The sequence below is a fragment of the Oratosquilla oratoria genome, chromosome 9, assembly GCF_046742065.1.
Source record: "Oratosquilla oratoria isolate Oo_2021 chromosome 9, ASM4674206v1, whole genome shotgun sequence".
Lineage (NCBI taxonomy): Eukaryota > Metazoa > Arthropoda > Malacostraca > Stomatopoda > Squillidae > Oratosquilla > Oratosquilla oratoria.
The window spans coordinates 30049787-30067713 of NC_134785.1; the positions used below are offsets into that span (position 1 = coordinate 30049787).

The following is a 17927-nucleotide window of genomic DNA, read 5'->3' on the forward strand; positions in this document are numbered from 1 at the left end:
TTGCTCAACACATTCTCCCCTTATACATATCATTACCTTACTTTTACCCATATCTATCTTCAACTTCCTTCTTTTGTACACCTTTTGTACTAACTTCCTTAATCCGTCCTCTGATCCTGCTACATGTGCAGTATCATCAGCAAACAATAACTGGCTTATCTCCCACTTTTTTCATTTTCTTTAACTATCTCCAATCCCAGGCACTTTACTCTTGCATTTACCTCTCACATCATCCCATCCATGTATAGATTGAACAGCCAAAACAACATAACACATCCCTGGAGACGTCCCACCTTTACCTCAAACCACTCGCTCTCTCCATTTCTAATTCTAATACAGGCTCTACTACTCTTGTAAAAACTCTTAACTGCTCTTAACAGCTTTCCTCCTATCCCATATATCTGCAAGACCTCTCACAGTGCCTTCCTGTCTACCCTGTCATAAGCCTTTTACAAATCCATAAAAAAAATCCTTACATTTTCCTAAAGCTTTCTCACATATCTGCCTTACCACAAAAATCTGATCCATGCAGCCCCTACCCACACTTTTCCTCACCAATTACTCCCTCTGTTCCTCTCCTAATCCTCTCAATCAAAACCCCCCAATAAGCCTTCCCAACTGCACTCAACAAACTGATTCCTCTGATAAACAGATACTTTGGGAATTTTTTTACCCTGCAAGAATGAGGATACACTCTAAAGTAAACTGATATGATCACAATAGAGACTAATAAAGAACTTGTAGTAAACATACCTGGCAATAAACAAAGAGATCAATCTTTCCCTTGGGGTAGTCCAAGTTTTGTACCTTCTCCAACATCTCTTCAATAAAAGGTACTGCCTTGGTGATAAACACACCAATCAGCACTTGAGGTAATTCAGACATCTGCAATAAAATGTGATAATGTTAATGTGGTTTGTTTACACATGCAAAGATCAGTCTACTTGCCTACACAATATGTACATGAAAAAGAAATTATAAAATCTATTACATCTTAAACATGACCTTACATTCAAGTTTTTCACAAAACATAAAAAATCTAATCACATCTTTTTCTTAACCCTTGTCCCCCCACACACACATATTGATACAATTAGGTAACTACATGAATGTGCGGCTAGGTATGGTAAACTGGACACTAGGAGACAAGACTCAATGAATGTTGCTCCTTTCCTATATACTACAATTAGGTAAACACACACACACATACACAGAAGAGATAGAAATGGTTGAAGTCATGAGCAAACACTTCAAGTTGGTTTTCACTTGAGAAAATGTACAACATTGGGATGAAGGGTGAGAAGTGAAATCGCCCCCATGAGAGAAATAATAGCAACATGAAAAGAAATAATGGACCAAATAATGAACCTTGATATCAGTAAATTGTGTGGCCCGGATGGAATTGCAAACTGGATACTGAAAGAATGTAAAGAACTGATAGGTAAAATATATAACATAAGATGATCACTCAAAAAAGGAAAAATACCAGAAGACTGGAAAAATGCCGATATCATACCAATATATAAAGGAGGAAACAAGGAAGACCCAGCTACACTTCCAATCTCAAACTCGCCACTCCTTTTCAACTTAGTTTCACTCAATGCCAATTCATCCATCTTTCTGTTCACAAACATACTGCCTGTCTCTTCTCTTCTACTCTCATCTGTACTACATACACACACATTAAAAGACCCAAACCTAAGGGTTCCGGTTGGAAAACTACTCCCAGACCCTCTTATGCCTTTGCTTTTTTTTTTTTAGGAATGTCCCCTTTGGGGCTACCAAGAGTAGGATACCTAGTCCTATCCCTATCCCATTTTTTGTCGCCTTTTACAACTGAAGTGGGACCACTAGGTGGCAGTATTCTTCTCCCCCACCACAGGGTTTGGCAAAAAAAGGAAATGAACATACAGAGAAGTGGTACAGGACAGTATTAAGAGTGGGGGGACAGCATAACTGAGGGACAATCAAAGTATAATAAAGTAGCATAACTTCTCTAAGAATAAAGATTTCCTCTATCACAGACAAAATGATGTGCGGCTCTGGTCCATAGGGGCACCACATATAGGCCCTAAAGTGTCAGCTGCATGCTACTGAGCAGCTTTTAACCCCACACCAATACCCTTGAGGGGGTATTGAACCAAATATTTTGAAGAAATAAATATTCTGGCAGACAGTTTGGCTTCAGATTTGGAAGGTCATGTGTGTTGAACCTTTTAAGTCTTTACTCGAGAGTGACTGATGTACTGCAAGAGAGAGATGGGTGGGTGGACTGTGAGTACCTCAATCTAGGGAAGGCATTTGATAAAGTACCTCACACTCGACTTGTGTGGAAATTAGAACACTGTGGAGTACTGAGTGGCAAACTACTAGAATGGATGAAAGACTATTTGAAGGAAAGATACATGAGGACAGTAGTAAAGGATAAGAGGTCAAGCTGGAGAGGAGTAGTGAGTGGAGTTCCACAAGGTTCAGTGCTTGCACCAATAATGTTTCTTGTCTATGTCAATGACATGATGGAAGGAAGAACAAACTATGCCAACACGCTTGTAGATGATGCAAAAATCATAAGAAGAGTGAACAATGAGAGGATGGTAGACTATTGCCAAGAGATCTTAATACTATTTTTGCATGGAGCCATAAATGGAAAAATAAAGTTCAATACCAAAAAAATGCAAAGTACTGGAAATGGGCAATAATGGCAATTAGCCATCCTTAAACTATTTCTTAGGAAGTGAACCCATTACAAAAGCAAGAGGAGAATGACATGGGAATGTTGATAAAAGACAACCTGTCACTGGACAGACATATCAGCAGGTTTGTGTGAGAGACATATGGATTACTACAGAAGATTAACCCCTTCCATACGGTGCCGCACACGTAGGCGTCATGGGGAGCGAGTGTATTCGCGAGGCTGCCATATCGGCGTCTTGATTATATTTATTGTAGTCGCCCCTCCATAATGACATTCTTTCTAATTCTTTTGTAATCGCATTTTCTATGGTTATCAAAATTCACGGGTGAAGAGAGAACGATCGATATAAGCGGTGACTATATATTATGATGCGAGTATTATTACGACACGTCGTACGGCTGGCATTGGTTGCTGCCACCGAGATCTAAGTCCATGACGCCTACGTGTGCGGCACCGTATGGAAGGGGTTAAAGTGGCATTCCACTGTATGGATGAAGAGATGATGAAAAAAATCATTGACACCCTGATACATCCAAGACTGGAATATGCATCATTAGTATGGCCCCCACACAGAGTGAAGGATATAAGCAAGATTAAGAAAATACAAAGGGCAGCAACCAAACTAGTCCCTAGCCTGGCAGAAAAACCATATGAGGAAAGACTAAATGTACTGGGTCTGTCAACTTTGAAAGATCAAAGAGAAAGAGGTGATATTACAGTATTCAGGTCACAGATTATGAATATGCATTAAAATGTGCAGCACCAATAATGAATTCATAATTTGGCGCAGACAATAAATACATTAGACATGCACACATTATGAACCTAACCTAACCTTCTTACGAGCCTTCATGTGTGCATGCCAATGGATTCGTTATCTGTACATCCAATTATGAACTCATTATTGGTGCTGCAAATAAAGAAAGTGGGATCTGAAAAAAACCTGGGAGTAATTATCTCAACTGACATGTCCCCTGATAAACAGATAAACAAAATTGTCGGAGAATCTTACAACTTGCTAAGATCAATAAAGGTGGTTTTTACCTATTTTGATAAAGAAATGGTTAAGAAAATTACTAGTCACAATAATAAGGCTACAACACTATGGTCACCCAGTACCAAAAAGAATATAAAGAAAATTGAACAAATCCAGACAGCAGCAACGAAAATGGCCCCAACACTTTCAAACCTGTCATATGAGGAAATACTGGCTAAATTGAAATTACCAACTTTGGAACAAAGAAGAGAAAGAGGTGACCTGTTGACCATTTACAAAATCATGAAAGGCACAAAAGTCCTTGATAGAGAGAACTTATTAAACTGGGATAAGAGAAATACAAGGGGACATGATAAGAAACTCAAAAAGGATAGTTATAGAAGAGACCTGAAAAAAAAAAGTTTTCTACAGAGTCATGGATATCTGGAACAAACTGGATAAAACAATAGTGTGTGCAAAAACTATACACGAATTTAAGAGCAAACTAGACACTGTGAGATACAAAGCCATGACACCATGAGCATAGCTCCCCTTCCCATAAGATACAACTAGGTAACATAGGCTACTTAGGCCTATAGTCTTTTGGCTAGGGGGGGGGGGTGGAGTGTTCTTATGTGCATTGAACATCCCTTAAGCTACTTTTTAGAATCATGAACTAGACCATGAGATGACAAAAGAGTTTGGGTAGACTTTTGATACCCTGGCAATAAGTGTGAGAAAATTGATTTTTTTTGTGTGTGTAGCCCTCTTCTATCCAAAAAAGACATAACTTGCATGAACATATGTATCTGATACTGGCATACAGTTCTGCATATGGGAAAAATTCTACTACTTACAATTTTGAGGTAAAAAATCATGAGAAAGAGACTGTGCCATAAATAGGTTAAATTGGACTATTAAATGATGTACATATATTCATATACCATGGGCTTTTTCCCCTTACAAGGGAGGTAGTCAGAGTCAAAGACATAAATCCATTCACATCCATTTCATCCCCACATACTCCACTCCCATTCACCATCCCTCCCTCCCTCTTTTCTTGGGTCCTCCTGGATAATGGGTCATCCCTGCATCTCGCCCACTGCCCCAAGTCAGAAACACTGCAGCAAGACACAGCACATCCACAGCAAGGCCACTTCATTTAATACAAAACCCCCCTCTACATCCCCTCATGCAGAGAAAAGAAAACAGGAGAAATCCCTTCAGGCTGCATTAAAATATTATTCAGAGATCAAGTTATGAATAACTATACAAGAAAGAAACCAATTTTGAAAGAGGTGTAGTAGAAAAATACAAAGATGAACCAAAACTGTTTTACAGGTTCATAAATGGTAAACTGAGACAGAGAGAATAAATCACATAGTTAATAGTAGATGGTGAGGTCTTTGAAGAGGCTTCAGCTCAGGCAGAAATAATGAATGAAGGTTTCCAATCAGTCTTCACAAAAGAGTGCAACTTTTTCGAGAAAAGCATGGTTAGCAAAAAACCAGGTTTAGCAGATATAAATGTAGAGGTGAGGGAAGTACTCAATTTCTTGGGATCATTGGCTGTGACAAAAGCCTCAGGACTTGACAGGATCTCAAATTATATACTTAAAGAATGTAGGAAACAACTAGCGGACAAGATCCACAATCTTATAACATGTTCATTGAAAGAAGCCAATGTGCTGCTTGACTGGAAAAGGGCAAACATGGTGCCAATTCACAAAGGTAAACAAGGAAACACCACTAAACTATAGGCTAGTATCACAGCACAATAGTGAAATTATGTGAAAGGATTGTGAAAGATTGATGGACCAAATATCTTGAAAAGATGAACACATTGACAGACAGTCAGTTTGACTTCAGATCTGGAAGGTCATGTGTGTCAAATCTTTTAAGCTCTTACTCGAGACTGATTGATGTTCAACAACAGCAGGGCCCTCACATGGGGGTGAGGGTAAATATTCCCTAGAGCAGCACATTTAAGGGGGGCGGCAATTCTAGTCTGGACATGCCGCCAACAAGGCTGACAAAATAATTATACATAAAAAAAAAAATCAGTAAAAGGAACCCTGAATATTTTACCATAATATATGAATATTGTGTTAGATCTAGACACTATTTTTGCATGAAGCCAAGAATGGGAAATGAAGTTCAATACCTAAAAATGTGAAGCACTGGAAATGGGCAATAGCGGTAAAAGGCCATCCTTAAACTATTCCTTGGGAAGTGAACACATTACAAAAGCAAAAGAGGAGAAAGACTCGGGAGTGTTGATAAAAGACAACCTGTCACCTGAGAGAGATATCAGCAGGATTGTGGGAGAGACATATGGACTACTACAGAAGATTACAGTGGCATTCCACTATATGGATGATGAGATGATGAAAAAACTCACTGAAACCCTGATACATCCAAGATTGGAATATGCATCAGTAGTATGGTTCCCACAGAGTATCTGTGTGATCCCAAAGAACCATGCTTTGACATCACACAGATACCACATTACACGAGAAGAATTAGAACAGAACACGAAAATCTTGGAAACCTGCATGGACCCAAGAAAGTTAAAGATAATCGAGGCCCTTTATATCAAGGATAAAAACCCCAATTTGAACATACAGGCACTTGATTTATTAGCGCTACCCAGTATGAGAACACAGGGTAGGCCAGAAGCATGAGGAGATAATTTATGCACATTTTTCAAACTATCATGTGATCTCCCCTAGTCTAATAATTTTGCGTGGTCAAATATCGCACTTTGTTGACATTTGACACACTCCCTGAAGAAAGCTCAGTTGAGCCAAAATCCAGATCGGAGAATATGTCCACCTACGCACAAGTCCTACAGAGTTTAGTCCCTGCTACATGGCGATTAGTGAGATCTTTAGAAACTATCTCCAAGAAAATTATTAATACAGAAAACAGTTTCCTTCAACAAAATTTATGTATTAGTAGTTATATATGTTAAGATACTATATATTACAAGGGAGGATCACAAACTATCAGATACAGGATAGAGGCAGATCAATAGACATTGGATGCTTAGTCTTAAAGATGTGGAAATCCAAATTATTGACAACGTTGATTATGTTAGTACATTCCTAAACTGTTTTTACACTCAGCAGCTACACAATAGACCATAATTTATCAAATTTCCTCACAGCTATTCAAACTGCAGACAATTTTTTTCAATTAGAAATAGCATTGTTTTACCTACATTCAAGTTTAACAGCAAAAATATTTCATGGGAATGATCGGCAATACTTTTTTATTTACTCTGCTTGGAGTTTTGAAAAAAAAAAGAGTAAATTTCATGCACTCTGACCTTTAACAACACCACGAAATCTATATGACTGAAAAATATTTACTGCACCAACAATTGTTCAGTCTTAAAGCTCTCATCTCTTAGTGAGTTGAGCTTCTGCATTTTTGTTGCTACTGAGCTTTTGGGCTGTAGAGTGAAGAATCATAAAAGGGAAGGCCTGAGCCCTCTGGATCTGCCCCTACTCCCCCCCCTCTTCAACCACTTAAAATAATCTATGAATAACATGAGAAGAACAACTCTTCAGGCTGCATCATCTCACAAGCACCATCCATTCACCCCTATCAGTTTGTACTCTCTTCTCTGTTTGAGGTGCTGAAATGGGAAAGGTGGCTGAATAGGATTTCCTTCCGATATGGGTATATACTTTGCTTTGGTCACCTTCCTTATATGGGGGAAACAGCCTTTGGTAAATATATAATTTGCATGCAAAAATTTTCTACTTTCAGCATAGTAGCCTATTTTCATCTTCACCTATGCATGCACAAATTATTGTACAATACAGTCACTCCACACATGCAAAAAAATTGACCAAAATTCTGACCTCCATATTTTCCATGTCAATATTATTTTCTTTGCAAGCCAGACATCCTGCATTATATGCCCAGCTCTTAGCCAAGTAATTACCCAAACTATTCAGGAGAATCTTGGAAGGACCATTGCCATGAATAACCACAGGGGTGTTTTGGTACACAGTGTTCACTAATGTCGTTTTTTTCTCCTCAACATTAAGTGACACATCAGCTGAAAATTGGATAAAAACATTAATAACATGGAGTCTTGATTATTGTTTTATTTATGTGCACATTACCGTTGCTAACTCACTATCAACTAGGTGGGAGTGGTTTCTATGCCTTTTTCTCTTTGGCTACCCCCCCCCCCATGTAGGAGGAAAAAGCCTTTGGTATATGTATGTAACATGGCATTACATCATCACAGAGTTACTGGCTATGATATAATTAAATCAATAAATACACACATACATACACATACCAACAGTTTTTTTTCCCTTAACAAGGAAGGTAGCCAAAGTCAAAGGCATAAATCCACCCACACCCATTTCATCCCTTTATACTTCACTCCCATTCACCATCCTTCCCTCCCTTTTTTCTTGGCTCATCCCTGTATCTTGCCCACTGTCCTGGGTCAGAAACAATGCAGCAGGACACAGTAAATCCACAGCAAGGCAGCTTCATTTAATTGGCAACCACCCTCTCCATCCCCTTTTGCAGAAATGGAGAAGACAGGGAGACATTCCTTCAGACTGTGTCAAAATATCTTTTACACATACTCCCTCACCCCATCCCCCACCCACTCCCTTCCATGCATCACAGCATCATCCATAAACAACCATTCTCTACTCACCCCTAACTTCTGTCTTCTCCCTTCCTTCCTCAACAAACATTCCCCTCTTTCCCAATGCCCCTTTTACCCCATCCATCCATCCATCTTATCCTCGCTAGTCTCCTCATGTTCACTCCCTCCACCTCTGCCTTCCACACCTCTTTTACTAATCTTTTTTAACTCATTCTTTCCATGTGTCCAAACCATCACAATACTCTTTCATCAACCCTAACTCCCAACTACCTTTCCACCCATGCTCTCCTCCTCATTTCTCACTCTATCCAACCTAGTAATCCCTACCATACTTCTCAGGCATTCCATTTCAAATGCATTTAAACTCTTCCTATCTTATGTTCTATATTTCTGCCCCACACAGTGCTGTTGGTACAATCACCCCTTCATACAATCTCCTCCTAGCATCCATTCCCAAATGTCTATTTCTCATTACACTTTTTAATACCCCAAGGCATTTATTTGCTTCTCTCTATCTACATTCTACCTCCACCTCCACTCCTTTTCCTGCCACATTTGCACCCAAGTATCTAAAGCTATCCACTTCATCCAGTATCTCTCCTTTAATACTCACTTCCAATTTGCTGCCATCCTCTCTCTTTGTACATCTCATCACCTTACTTCTACCCACATTTTTCTTCAACTTCCTTCTTTTGCACACCTTCCCAAACCGTCACTAACTTGCTTAATCCCTCCTCTGAACCTGCCATAAGCACAGTGTTGTCAACAAACAACACCTGGCTTATCTCCCACTTTTCTCCATTTCTATCTCCAATCCCTGGACCATTACTTTTGCATTTACCTCTCGCACCACCCCATCCATGTATAAATTGAACAGCCAAGGCGACATAACACATCCCTGGCAAAGTCCCACCTTTACCTCAAACCACTCCCTTCCTTGGGGAGACGGGACTGCTCGGACAGACAGTCTAGGGAACGACAACAACAACCACTCCCTCCCTCCATTTCTAATTCTAACACAGGCTGTGTCATAGAAGTAAATTAAGAAAGACTACATGTCAAAAAGATGTGAAGAAATAGTTTTCCATATAGATGTATAAATATGTGGAATAGCTTAGAAAGTGATATAGCCCAAGCTCAAACAATACATGAAATCAAATCTAAATATGATAACTGGAAATCAAAGATATAGGTTAAGTTGGAACCATACATGAATTTGTACGTGTGTGTTTACCTAACTGTAGTATACAGGAAAGGAGTAACATTCGTTAGGAACCATCTCCTATTCTCTGATTTTTTACCATACCTAGCCTCAAATTCATGTACAGTTCCAACATGCAGTGTCACCAGAAAACAACAACTGGCTCATCTTCCACTTTTTCTCATTTTCTTTAACCATCTAAAGTCCCCTGCACATTACCTCCTGCACTACCTCATCTATGTTCACACTGAACAATCTCTAAACTTCCCTTAACAGCATTCCCATAATCCTATATATCTCCAAAACCTCCCACAGTGCCTTCCTGTCTACCTTGTCATAAGCTTTTTCCAAATCCATAAAGGCCCAAAAAACATTCTTACCTTTTCCTATAGCTTTCTGAGTCACGTTTACTCCCTTGTCTTGCTCAAGGTTTTGCTCCAGATCATGCAATCTACCTTCATAGGAGGAAATTAAATCTCTAAATCATTTCAGCTTGGATAAAAATCTACTTACCTCCATGGTAGAATATTCAACTTGTAACTTATCTTTTTTTCTAATTCATTCCCTCCACTGATGAAGGTTTTCAATGGATTCACCTTTTTGGGTGTGAAACCTTAAAAAATCTGCCATTATCAGTGTAAATGAAAAAAAAAAAAAAAAAAAAAAGTGATGTAAACAAACTAGAATAAATTTTCATCTTTCCGTTGGCACAATCACTACTTCATACAATCTCCTTTTAGCATCCATTCCCAAATGTCTATTTCTCATTACACTTTTTAATCCTCCAAGGCATTTACTTGCTTCTCTCAATCTATATTCTACCTCCACCTCCACTCCTCCCTTTCCCGCCACATTTGCACCCAAGTATCTAAAACTATCCACTTCCTCCAGTTTCTCTCCCTTAATACTCACTTCCAATCTGCTGCCACTTTCTCCCCTTGTACATCTCATCACCTTACTTTTACCCACACTTATTTTCAACTTCTTTTGCACACCTTCCCAAACTCTGTCTCTAACTTCCTTGATCCCTCCTCTGATCCTTCTACAAGCACACTTTGTCAGCAAACAACAATTGGCTTATCTCCCACTTTTCTCCATTTTCTTTAACCATCTCTAATCCCCAACCCATTACCATTGCATTTACCTCTCACACCAACCCATCCATGTATAAATTGAACAGCCAAGGTGACATAATGCATCCCTGACGAAGTCCCACCTTTACCTCAAACCACTCATTCTCTCCATTTGATCCTAACACAAGCTCTACCACTCTTGTAAAAACTCTTGACTGCTCTTAAGAGCTTTCCTCCTATTCCATATATCTGCAATACCCTGTCATAAGCCTTTTCCAAATCCATAAAGGCCCAAAAAACATCCTTACCTTTACCTAAAGCTTTCTCACATATCTGTCTTACCACAAAAATCTGATCCAGGCAACCCCTACTTGTCCTAAACCCACATTGTTCCTCACCAATTACTCTCTCTGTTCCTCTCCTAATCCTCTCAATCAAGACTCTCCCATTAGCTTTTCCAATCATACTTAACAAACTGATCCCTCTGAAACTACTACACTCACACTTGACCCCCTTTCCCTTGTAAAGTGGAACTATACAGACACTCCTCCAGTCCTCCTGCACTCTACCCTATCTTAAACAAGCATTAAATAACCTCACCAGTGAGTCCACCATCACTGCACCTCCTTTCTTTTTAGACATTCTGGATGACACCCATCCAACCCAGGTACCTTACTTGCTCTCATCATCTTAACAACTGCCTTCACCTCATCTTTCCTTATTTCTCCTCCATTTTCTTCACTCATCATGGTAATTTCCTTAGTGATTCCCACTGCAACTACCTCTCCCTTTCTATCTTCCTTCACATTTAGCAACTCCCTAAAATACTCTGCCCATCTTCCTCTTACTGCCTTCTCTTTCATTATCATCTCTCCATCTGGACATTTTACCTTTTCCTCGTATTTGATTTGCCTCCTCTTCCTCTCTTAATTTCCTTACAAAACATCTTTTTATTGCTTTCAAAACTGTCTGTCATACTCTTACCACATTTCACATCTGTTCTCCTCTTTGCCTCCTTTATCTTATGCTTTACTTCTTTTCTATTTTCTTTGTACCTTTCATATCTCTTGTCCTATTTTGTAGCCAATTTGTGAAAGCTCGCTTCTTCAACCTTCTTTGCTTCCTCATCCCACCACTCACTACCCTTCTTTCTTTTTCCTCCCATCCTCCTTGTTCCACACACCATCTTTGCACACCTTGTGACTCTTTCCTTGAAACATCCCCATTCCTCCTCCACTCCTACTCTATCCTTCACTCCCTCCCACTCCTCTCTCAACTTCTTCTTGAACTCATTCTCCTTTTCTTTCTCATTTAAGCAGTTCACTTTAAGCACCTCCCTACTTTCTGTCCTTATCCTCTTTCTCCATCTATCCTCCACTCTCAACTTACATTCCACCAAAAAATTATCTGATATTGCCCCATTTAGAACATGTACATCGAAAACTCTTCCAACTATACTCCTGGTTACCACTATATAGTCCACTAACACTCTATCTATCACCCTTCCATCCACCACTCTCTCCCATGTATACTTATGCTTGACTTTCTTTCTAAACACTTATCTGCTATCATCAACTCTAGACACATCTCCACCATCAACTCTCACTACAATTTTTTCCTGGAACTCCAAACTCACTAACCATTCCATCTACTGGTTCATTTCCTACCCTAGCATTAAGGTCTTCCAATAACTCTACATTCATATTTCTCCCTAATCCCTCTATGCACTCATTTAAATTTATCCAAGAAGCCTCCCTTTCTTCTACACTGTTCTCACTACCAGGCCCATATGCACTTACAAAAACCCACATCTCCTTTCCCGGTTTCACCTTCATCCACATTAACCTTGTAGAAACCTTCCATTCCACCATATGCTCACCTATCTCTTCACTTACTAGTATAGCCACCCCTTCTCTCCCTCATCCTCTCTTCACTCCTGAGATCCTCCCAACTACACTCCAAAATTCAAACTTGCCCCTCCCTTTCAACTTAGTTTCATTCAATGCCAACACATCCATCTTTCTTCTCACAAATATACTGCATATCTCTTTCCTTTTACTCTCATCTGCACCATATCCACACACATTAAAAGACCCAAACCTTAGGGTTCTGGTTGGAAAACTCCTCCTAGACCCTCTTATACCTTTATTTTTTTCTTAGAATGGCCCCTTAGGGGCTACAGGGAGAAGGATGCCTAGTTCTACCCCTGTCCCATTTTTGTCGCCTTATGCAACTCAAGTGGAAAGACTTGGTGGCAGTATTCTTTTCCCCAACCACAGGGTTCGGTAAATTGAGAAAATGGATATTCAGAGAAATGGTACAGGGCAGTAACAAGAGTGGGGGACAGCATAATGGAAGGACAGTCGCAGTATAATAAAGTAGCATCATTTATCTATGAATAAAGATTTCCTCTACCACAGACGAAATGATGTGTGGCCCTGGTCCGTAGGGGCACATATAGATCCTAAAGTATCAGCTGCATGCTACTGAGCAGCTTTCAAACCCACAATAACATGCAGCCAATACCCCAAATGGGATAAACTGGGTAAAAGATGAATACTTGTATCTACTACATACAGAACTATTGAATTAAGACATTACCATTCAAACCATTCAGATTCTGAAAGACTTTGGCTTGTGTGTCGAGCTTCATGTTATATTTGTCTCTGAGCTCTTCGTTCAGGAATATCTTGGTATAATACAGCTGATCATCATCACCATTCTTAACTGGATGCTGGGAAACTATCTTATACATCTCAGGGGCATAGCCAATGAACCCTGCAAAAATGAATATATGAAAATAAATCCAGTACCATAAACAGATACTTCAATCAAAATTATGACAAAGTAACAGTGGATGAACACACAGCAAACCCTTGACTGTATTTTTTTTACTTTTTTTTTTCATATACCCAAACCATCCCAGTATTTCTTATCAATACTTTCTGCCATGAAGGTCAGATAAAATTTATGAAATACTGTGTTCTCCCCTGCTGTGATTAATGCATTATAGATGAAATAATACCAGCACAAAATTGGCCTGAAAAATAACACCACACACCCTACATGATCACTATACATAGGACACAATATACATTACCTTCCACTGCCCTGCATTCATACAATACAGAAAATAATACACAGCTTCTTCTTAATGCCAAGGATCTTAACTGAGGCCAGAGATCAACTGATTGATCCTTTATATTTACCCTCATTCAAATACAACTCATTTCATTCAATGTATCATTGCTACATTACTCCTCTTGGGGACCAATGACAGGTACTAGCATGTGGTGGTCCTGCAAGATGAACATCAAAGCTGTCCATTTTCAAAACTCGTCAATCCCCCCTTCACCACCTCCAGTAGGTGCAGCCCTGATGAGCTGCCACTTGATCTCTGGACCAGGCCCAAGATATCTCTCTATCAACCTAAGTTGTTACTTTTTATGTTATTTCACACATGGAGAGCTGACAACCAATGACTGCTCTCTTCTCCCTACAACTTTGAGCTAGTAACAACAGTCCCACATTGATACAACACAGAGAACAGTTCAAACTATGCATTGTTGTAAAAAGGATTGTGGTACTTGCCCAGGTAACCAAGGCTACTCCCAGGAATTGGTGCCACTTGCATGAGACCTAATACATACATACATATATATACCAAGAGCTTTTTCCCCCTTACAAGGGAGGTAGCCAATGGTAGGGGTATTTTGTGGATGGTTGGCCCCAACTCTTGGGGTTGGGGGGGTGGTCCCATGACAAAGACATTGCCACACCAGGACACTGCACACCTAGACTTAACACACTTAAATCAATAGCAGGAACAACATTTGAACAAAACAAAGAAACTAATACTACAGTATACAAAAATGCATATGCTTAGTGATGAATTATGTGAGCCTGCCCCTAATCTAATTAAGACACATTACAACATCCTTCAGACCACATAAAACAAAACCCTAAAGACAATTACAGGCTGCAGAAATAAAACACCTACAGACCATTTACATACATATACCAATGGCTTTTCCCCAATCACATGGGAGGTAGCTAAAAAACAAAGGTATAAAATCCACTCCCACCCATTCCATCCCCACATACTCCACTCCCATTCATCCCCCTCCCTCCCTCTTATCTTGGCTCCTCTTGGATGATGGGTCATCCCTGCATCTCATCCACTGCCTTAGGTCACAAGCAATGTAGCAAGACACAGCACATCCACAGCAAGGCCACTTCATTTAATCAGTGACCCCCCCCCTCTTGTCCCTTCATGCAGAAAAAGAGAAGACAGGGAGCTCTTTGGGCTATGTTAAAATATCATTCACACTTACTCCCTCATCCCCCACCCACTCCCTTCCATGCATCACAGCACCATCCATACACAACCATTCTCCACTCACCCCTATCTTCTGTCTTCTCTCTTCCTTCCTCCACAGACACTCCCCTCTCACCCAATGTCCCTTTTACCCCATCTATCCATCCTATCCTTGGTCACCACCTGATGTTCACTCCTTCCAGACCATTTACACCATGAAAAAAAGTCCTCAAAGTCAAGGATCACCTTGACATGAGAGGTACACAAACACTTGTCACAGCCTCCACAAACACAGCACACTCACTACATTACATGGCAGAACACCCCTACACACAAAGAAACATCAAAGCAACACCCAAATACTCTCTTCTCTTCCTCCACAACCACCAGACACCAACCTCCAGAAGCATATCCATAAAAACACCACTCATTGCTCCATCATCAAACTGAAAGGACAATACATTGCTAAATGACAGACCCCCCTGATATACATCCTTCTGAATCCTCTCTCTTCCAAAAGGACACAGTTCATCTAGCCAAATTGTGATGTGGCCACCATCCAGCCCTTCTAAGCTACCAGAAGAGGCTGGATGACAGTACTGCAGACAACTGCCCAGGATGTAACACTTCACCCTATACTATACAACATATTATGGAAGACTGCATTGCCAACAACACAATATACACTCTATAAAGGATTTGTGGGAAAACTCTATTCCAGCCCTAGTGTTCCTCCAAGAGACAGGACTTATTAGCCAGACAGTCTAGGGAACAGCAACAACAACAACAGTTCAAAGTTTCTTCCCAGAGAAATCTGTGGGAGGTTCCAAGGACCCCTGCCAACCACTGTGGGGCTGCAGGTTTTCCACGCTGTTAAACTTAAGGCAATGATTGATTATTATTCTTACCTCCAGAGTTTAAGTATTTGTATCCAAAGGAAACCCGTGGATATTGAGAAGCCAAACTATCATCTGGCCAACAAAAATCTTCAGCACCAAAGACTACACGAGCCCCAAGGAGATCAAATTTCTGGAGTATTGTGTCCTTATCTGCTGTGATTATCACATCATAGCTGAAAGAAAATATGGACGATCAACAAATAATATTTGAACAATATAGGTGTATCAGAATAATACTGAATACAATTTATATACATCTTTCCAAATATAAATCATGACCAAACATTAATTACATCAAGATTCACCAAAGGGAAAAAAAAAATGCAAACCTGTCAGTGAACATGATAATAGTATTTTCTTTGTCCTGATATTTTTCCAAGGCCTTCCGAAGGAGGCTCACTTTTTGTCCTCCACCAGCTTCATTGACCATGTCACCACCATCCCATATTTCTCCCATTCCAAGCACCTATAAGATAATCATATTATTTTGCTACTAAGTTGAAACTATTTCTTTTGTCTTTACATACATATTTTGTAGCAGGAAATGGAAGAGTGGGGTTGGAGGTAAACTGTAGGATGAAGGAAGCAAGTATATGTCTTCTAAAATTGAAGTGTCATGAAAAATAGGCATCTGGGAATGGATGCAAAGTGAAGATTATATGAAGGGGTGATCATATCGATAACACTGCATGGGGCACAGACTTGGAATTCACGAGAGACAGATGAAGTGTCTGAGAAGTATGATGGGGCTTACAAGGTTGGATAGAGTGAGAAATGAGGTGAAGAGGAGAGCAGGGTTAGAAAGGGAGATGGCAGATAGGACTGATGAAAAATTACTGATATAGTTTGGGCACATGGAAAAAATGAGTGAGGATAGATTAGCAAAAAGAGTGTAGAAGGTGGAGGTGGATGGGGTGAACTTGAGAGGATGACTAAAACCGAGATGGATAGATGTGGTATTTACCTCATTCTAGTATACATGAAAAGAACAATGCTCATTGGGCCCCATCCCCTACTCTCCAATTTATCATACCTAGCTGTGCCTTGCTGCATTGCTTCTGACCCAGGGCAGTGGGTGGAATACAGGGATGACCTATAATCCATGAGAAGCTAAGATGAAAGACAGGAAAGTGTACTGGATGGGAATGGGTATATGTATTTTGAGTTAGCTACCTCCCTGGTAAGGGGGAAAAAGCCCTTGGTATACAGATAGACAGCCTCAAATTCACGTACAGTTCCAACTTAGTCTGTCACCTTGATTTCCAATTATCATATTTTAATGTGATATTTATGTACTGATCCAGCTCGGCCTATATCACATTCAAAGTTATTCCAAGGAAATCTATATTTCTTAACATCCTTTAGACATTTAGATGGAAAGTGTGAAAGGGGCTTTGAGCAAATGGGGAATATCTATTGTGCAGGGAAAGAAGAAGGCAGGGGATAGATGTCAGTGGAGAATGGTTATATATTGTATATTGATGATATTTTGATGCAGCCCAAAAGGATTTCTCCCCTTTTTTTTGCATGAGGGGACAAGGAGGGAGGGTTGCTGTGTAAATGAAGTAGCCCTGCTGTGGATATGCTGTGTCTTGCAACACTGCTTCTGACCTAGACAATAGACAGAAGACAAGGATGACCCTTCATCCACAAGGAGCTAAGATGAGAGGGAAACAATGAATGGTGGATGGAAGTGGAATGTGTGTTCTGGCTAGCCACCTCCCTTATAAGGGGGAAAAGGCCCTTGAGATATAGATAATTATACATGTTTAGATATCATATATATATATATATATATATATATATATATATATATATATATATATATATATATATATATATATATATATATATATGTACATGCATACCAAGGACTTTCTTTTTCCCCCTCACAAGGGAGGTAGCAAAAGTCAAAAGGCATAATTCCAATCCCACCCATTAGATATTATAAAGACAGAGTACAACTTCATGAAATTAAACTTTTTTTTTCATTTTAATCTAATCATAAAGGCAACACCAACAAACCATTTCCAGGTAGAACCTAGTGTCTTAAATAAATGAAACTGCATGTTACACAGGATCTAATACACAAAATCCATAGCACCCATCACAGGACATAAA

General features: G+C 39.7%; 1 protein-coding gene across 1 annotated transcript in view; it reads right to left on the minus strand.

The window, feature by feature from the left end:
• Plod (procollagen lysyl hydroxylase) overlaps positions 1-17927 on the minus strand; it is a 550148-nt gene that overhangs the window by 530235 nt on the left and 1986 nt on the right. Inside the window, exons 3-7 of the mRNA XM_076190170.1 lie at positions 16136-16272; positions 15816-15979; positions 13191-13367; positions 7543-7742; positions 754-885 (exon numbers count right to left, since the gene is read on the minus strand). Coding sequence (XP_076046285.1) covers positions 754-885; positions 7543-7742; positions 13191-13367; positions 15816-15979; positions 16136-16272 — 810 coding nt within the window. The remainder of the gene's footprint in view (positions 1-753; positions 886-7542; positions 7743-13190; positions 13368-15815; positions 15980-16135; positions 16273-17927) is intronic.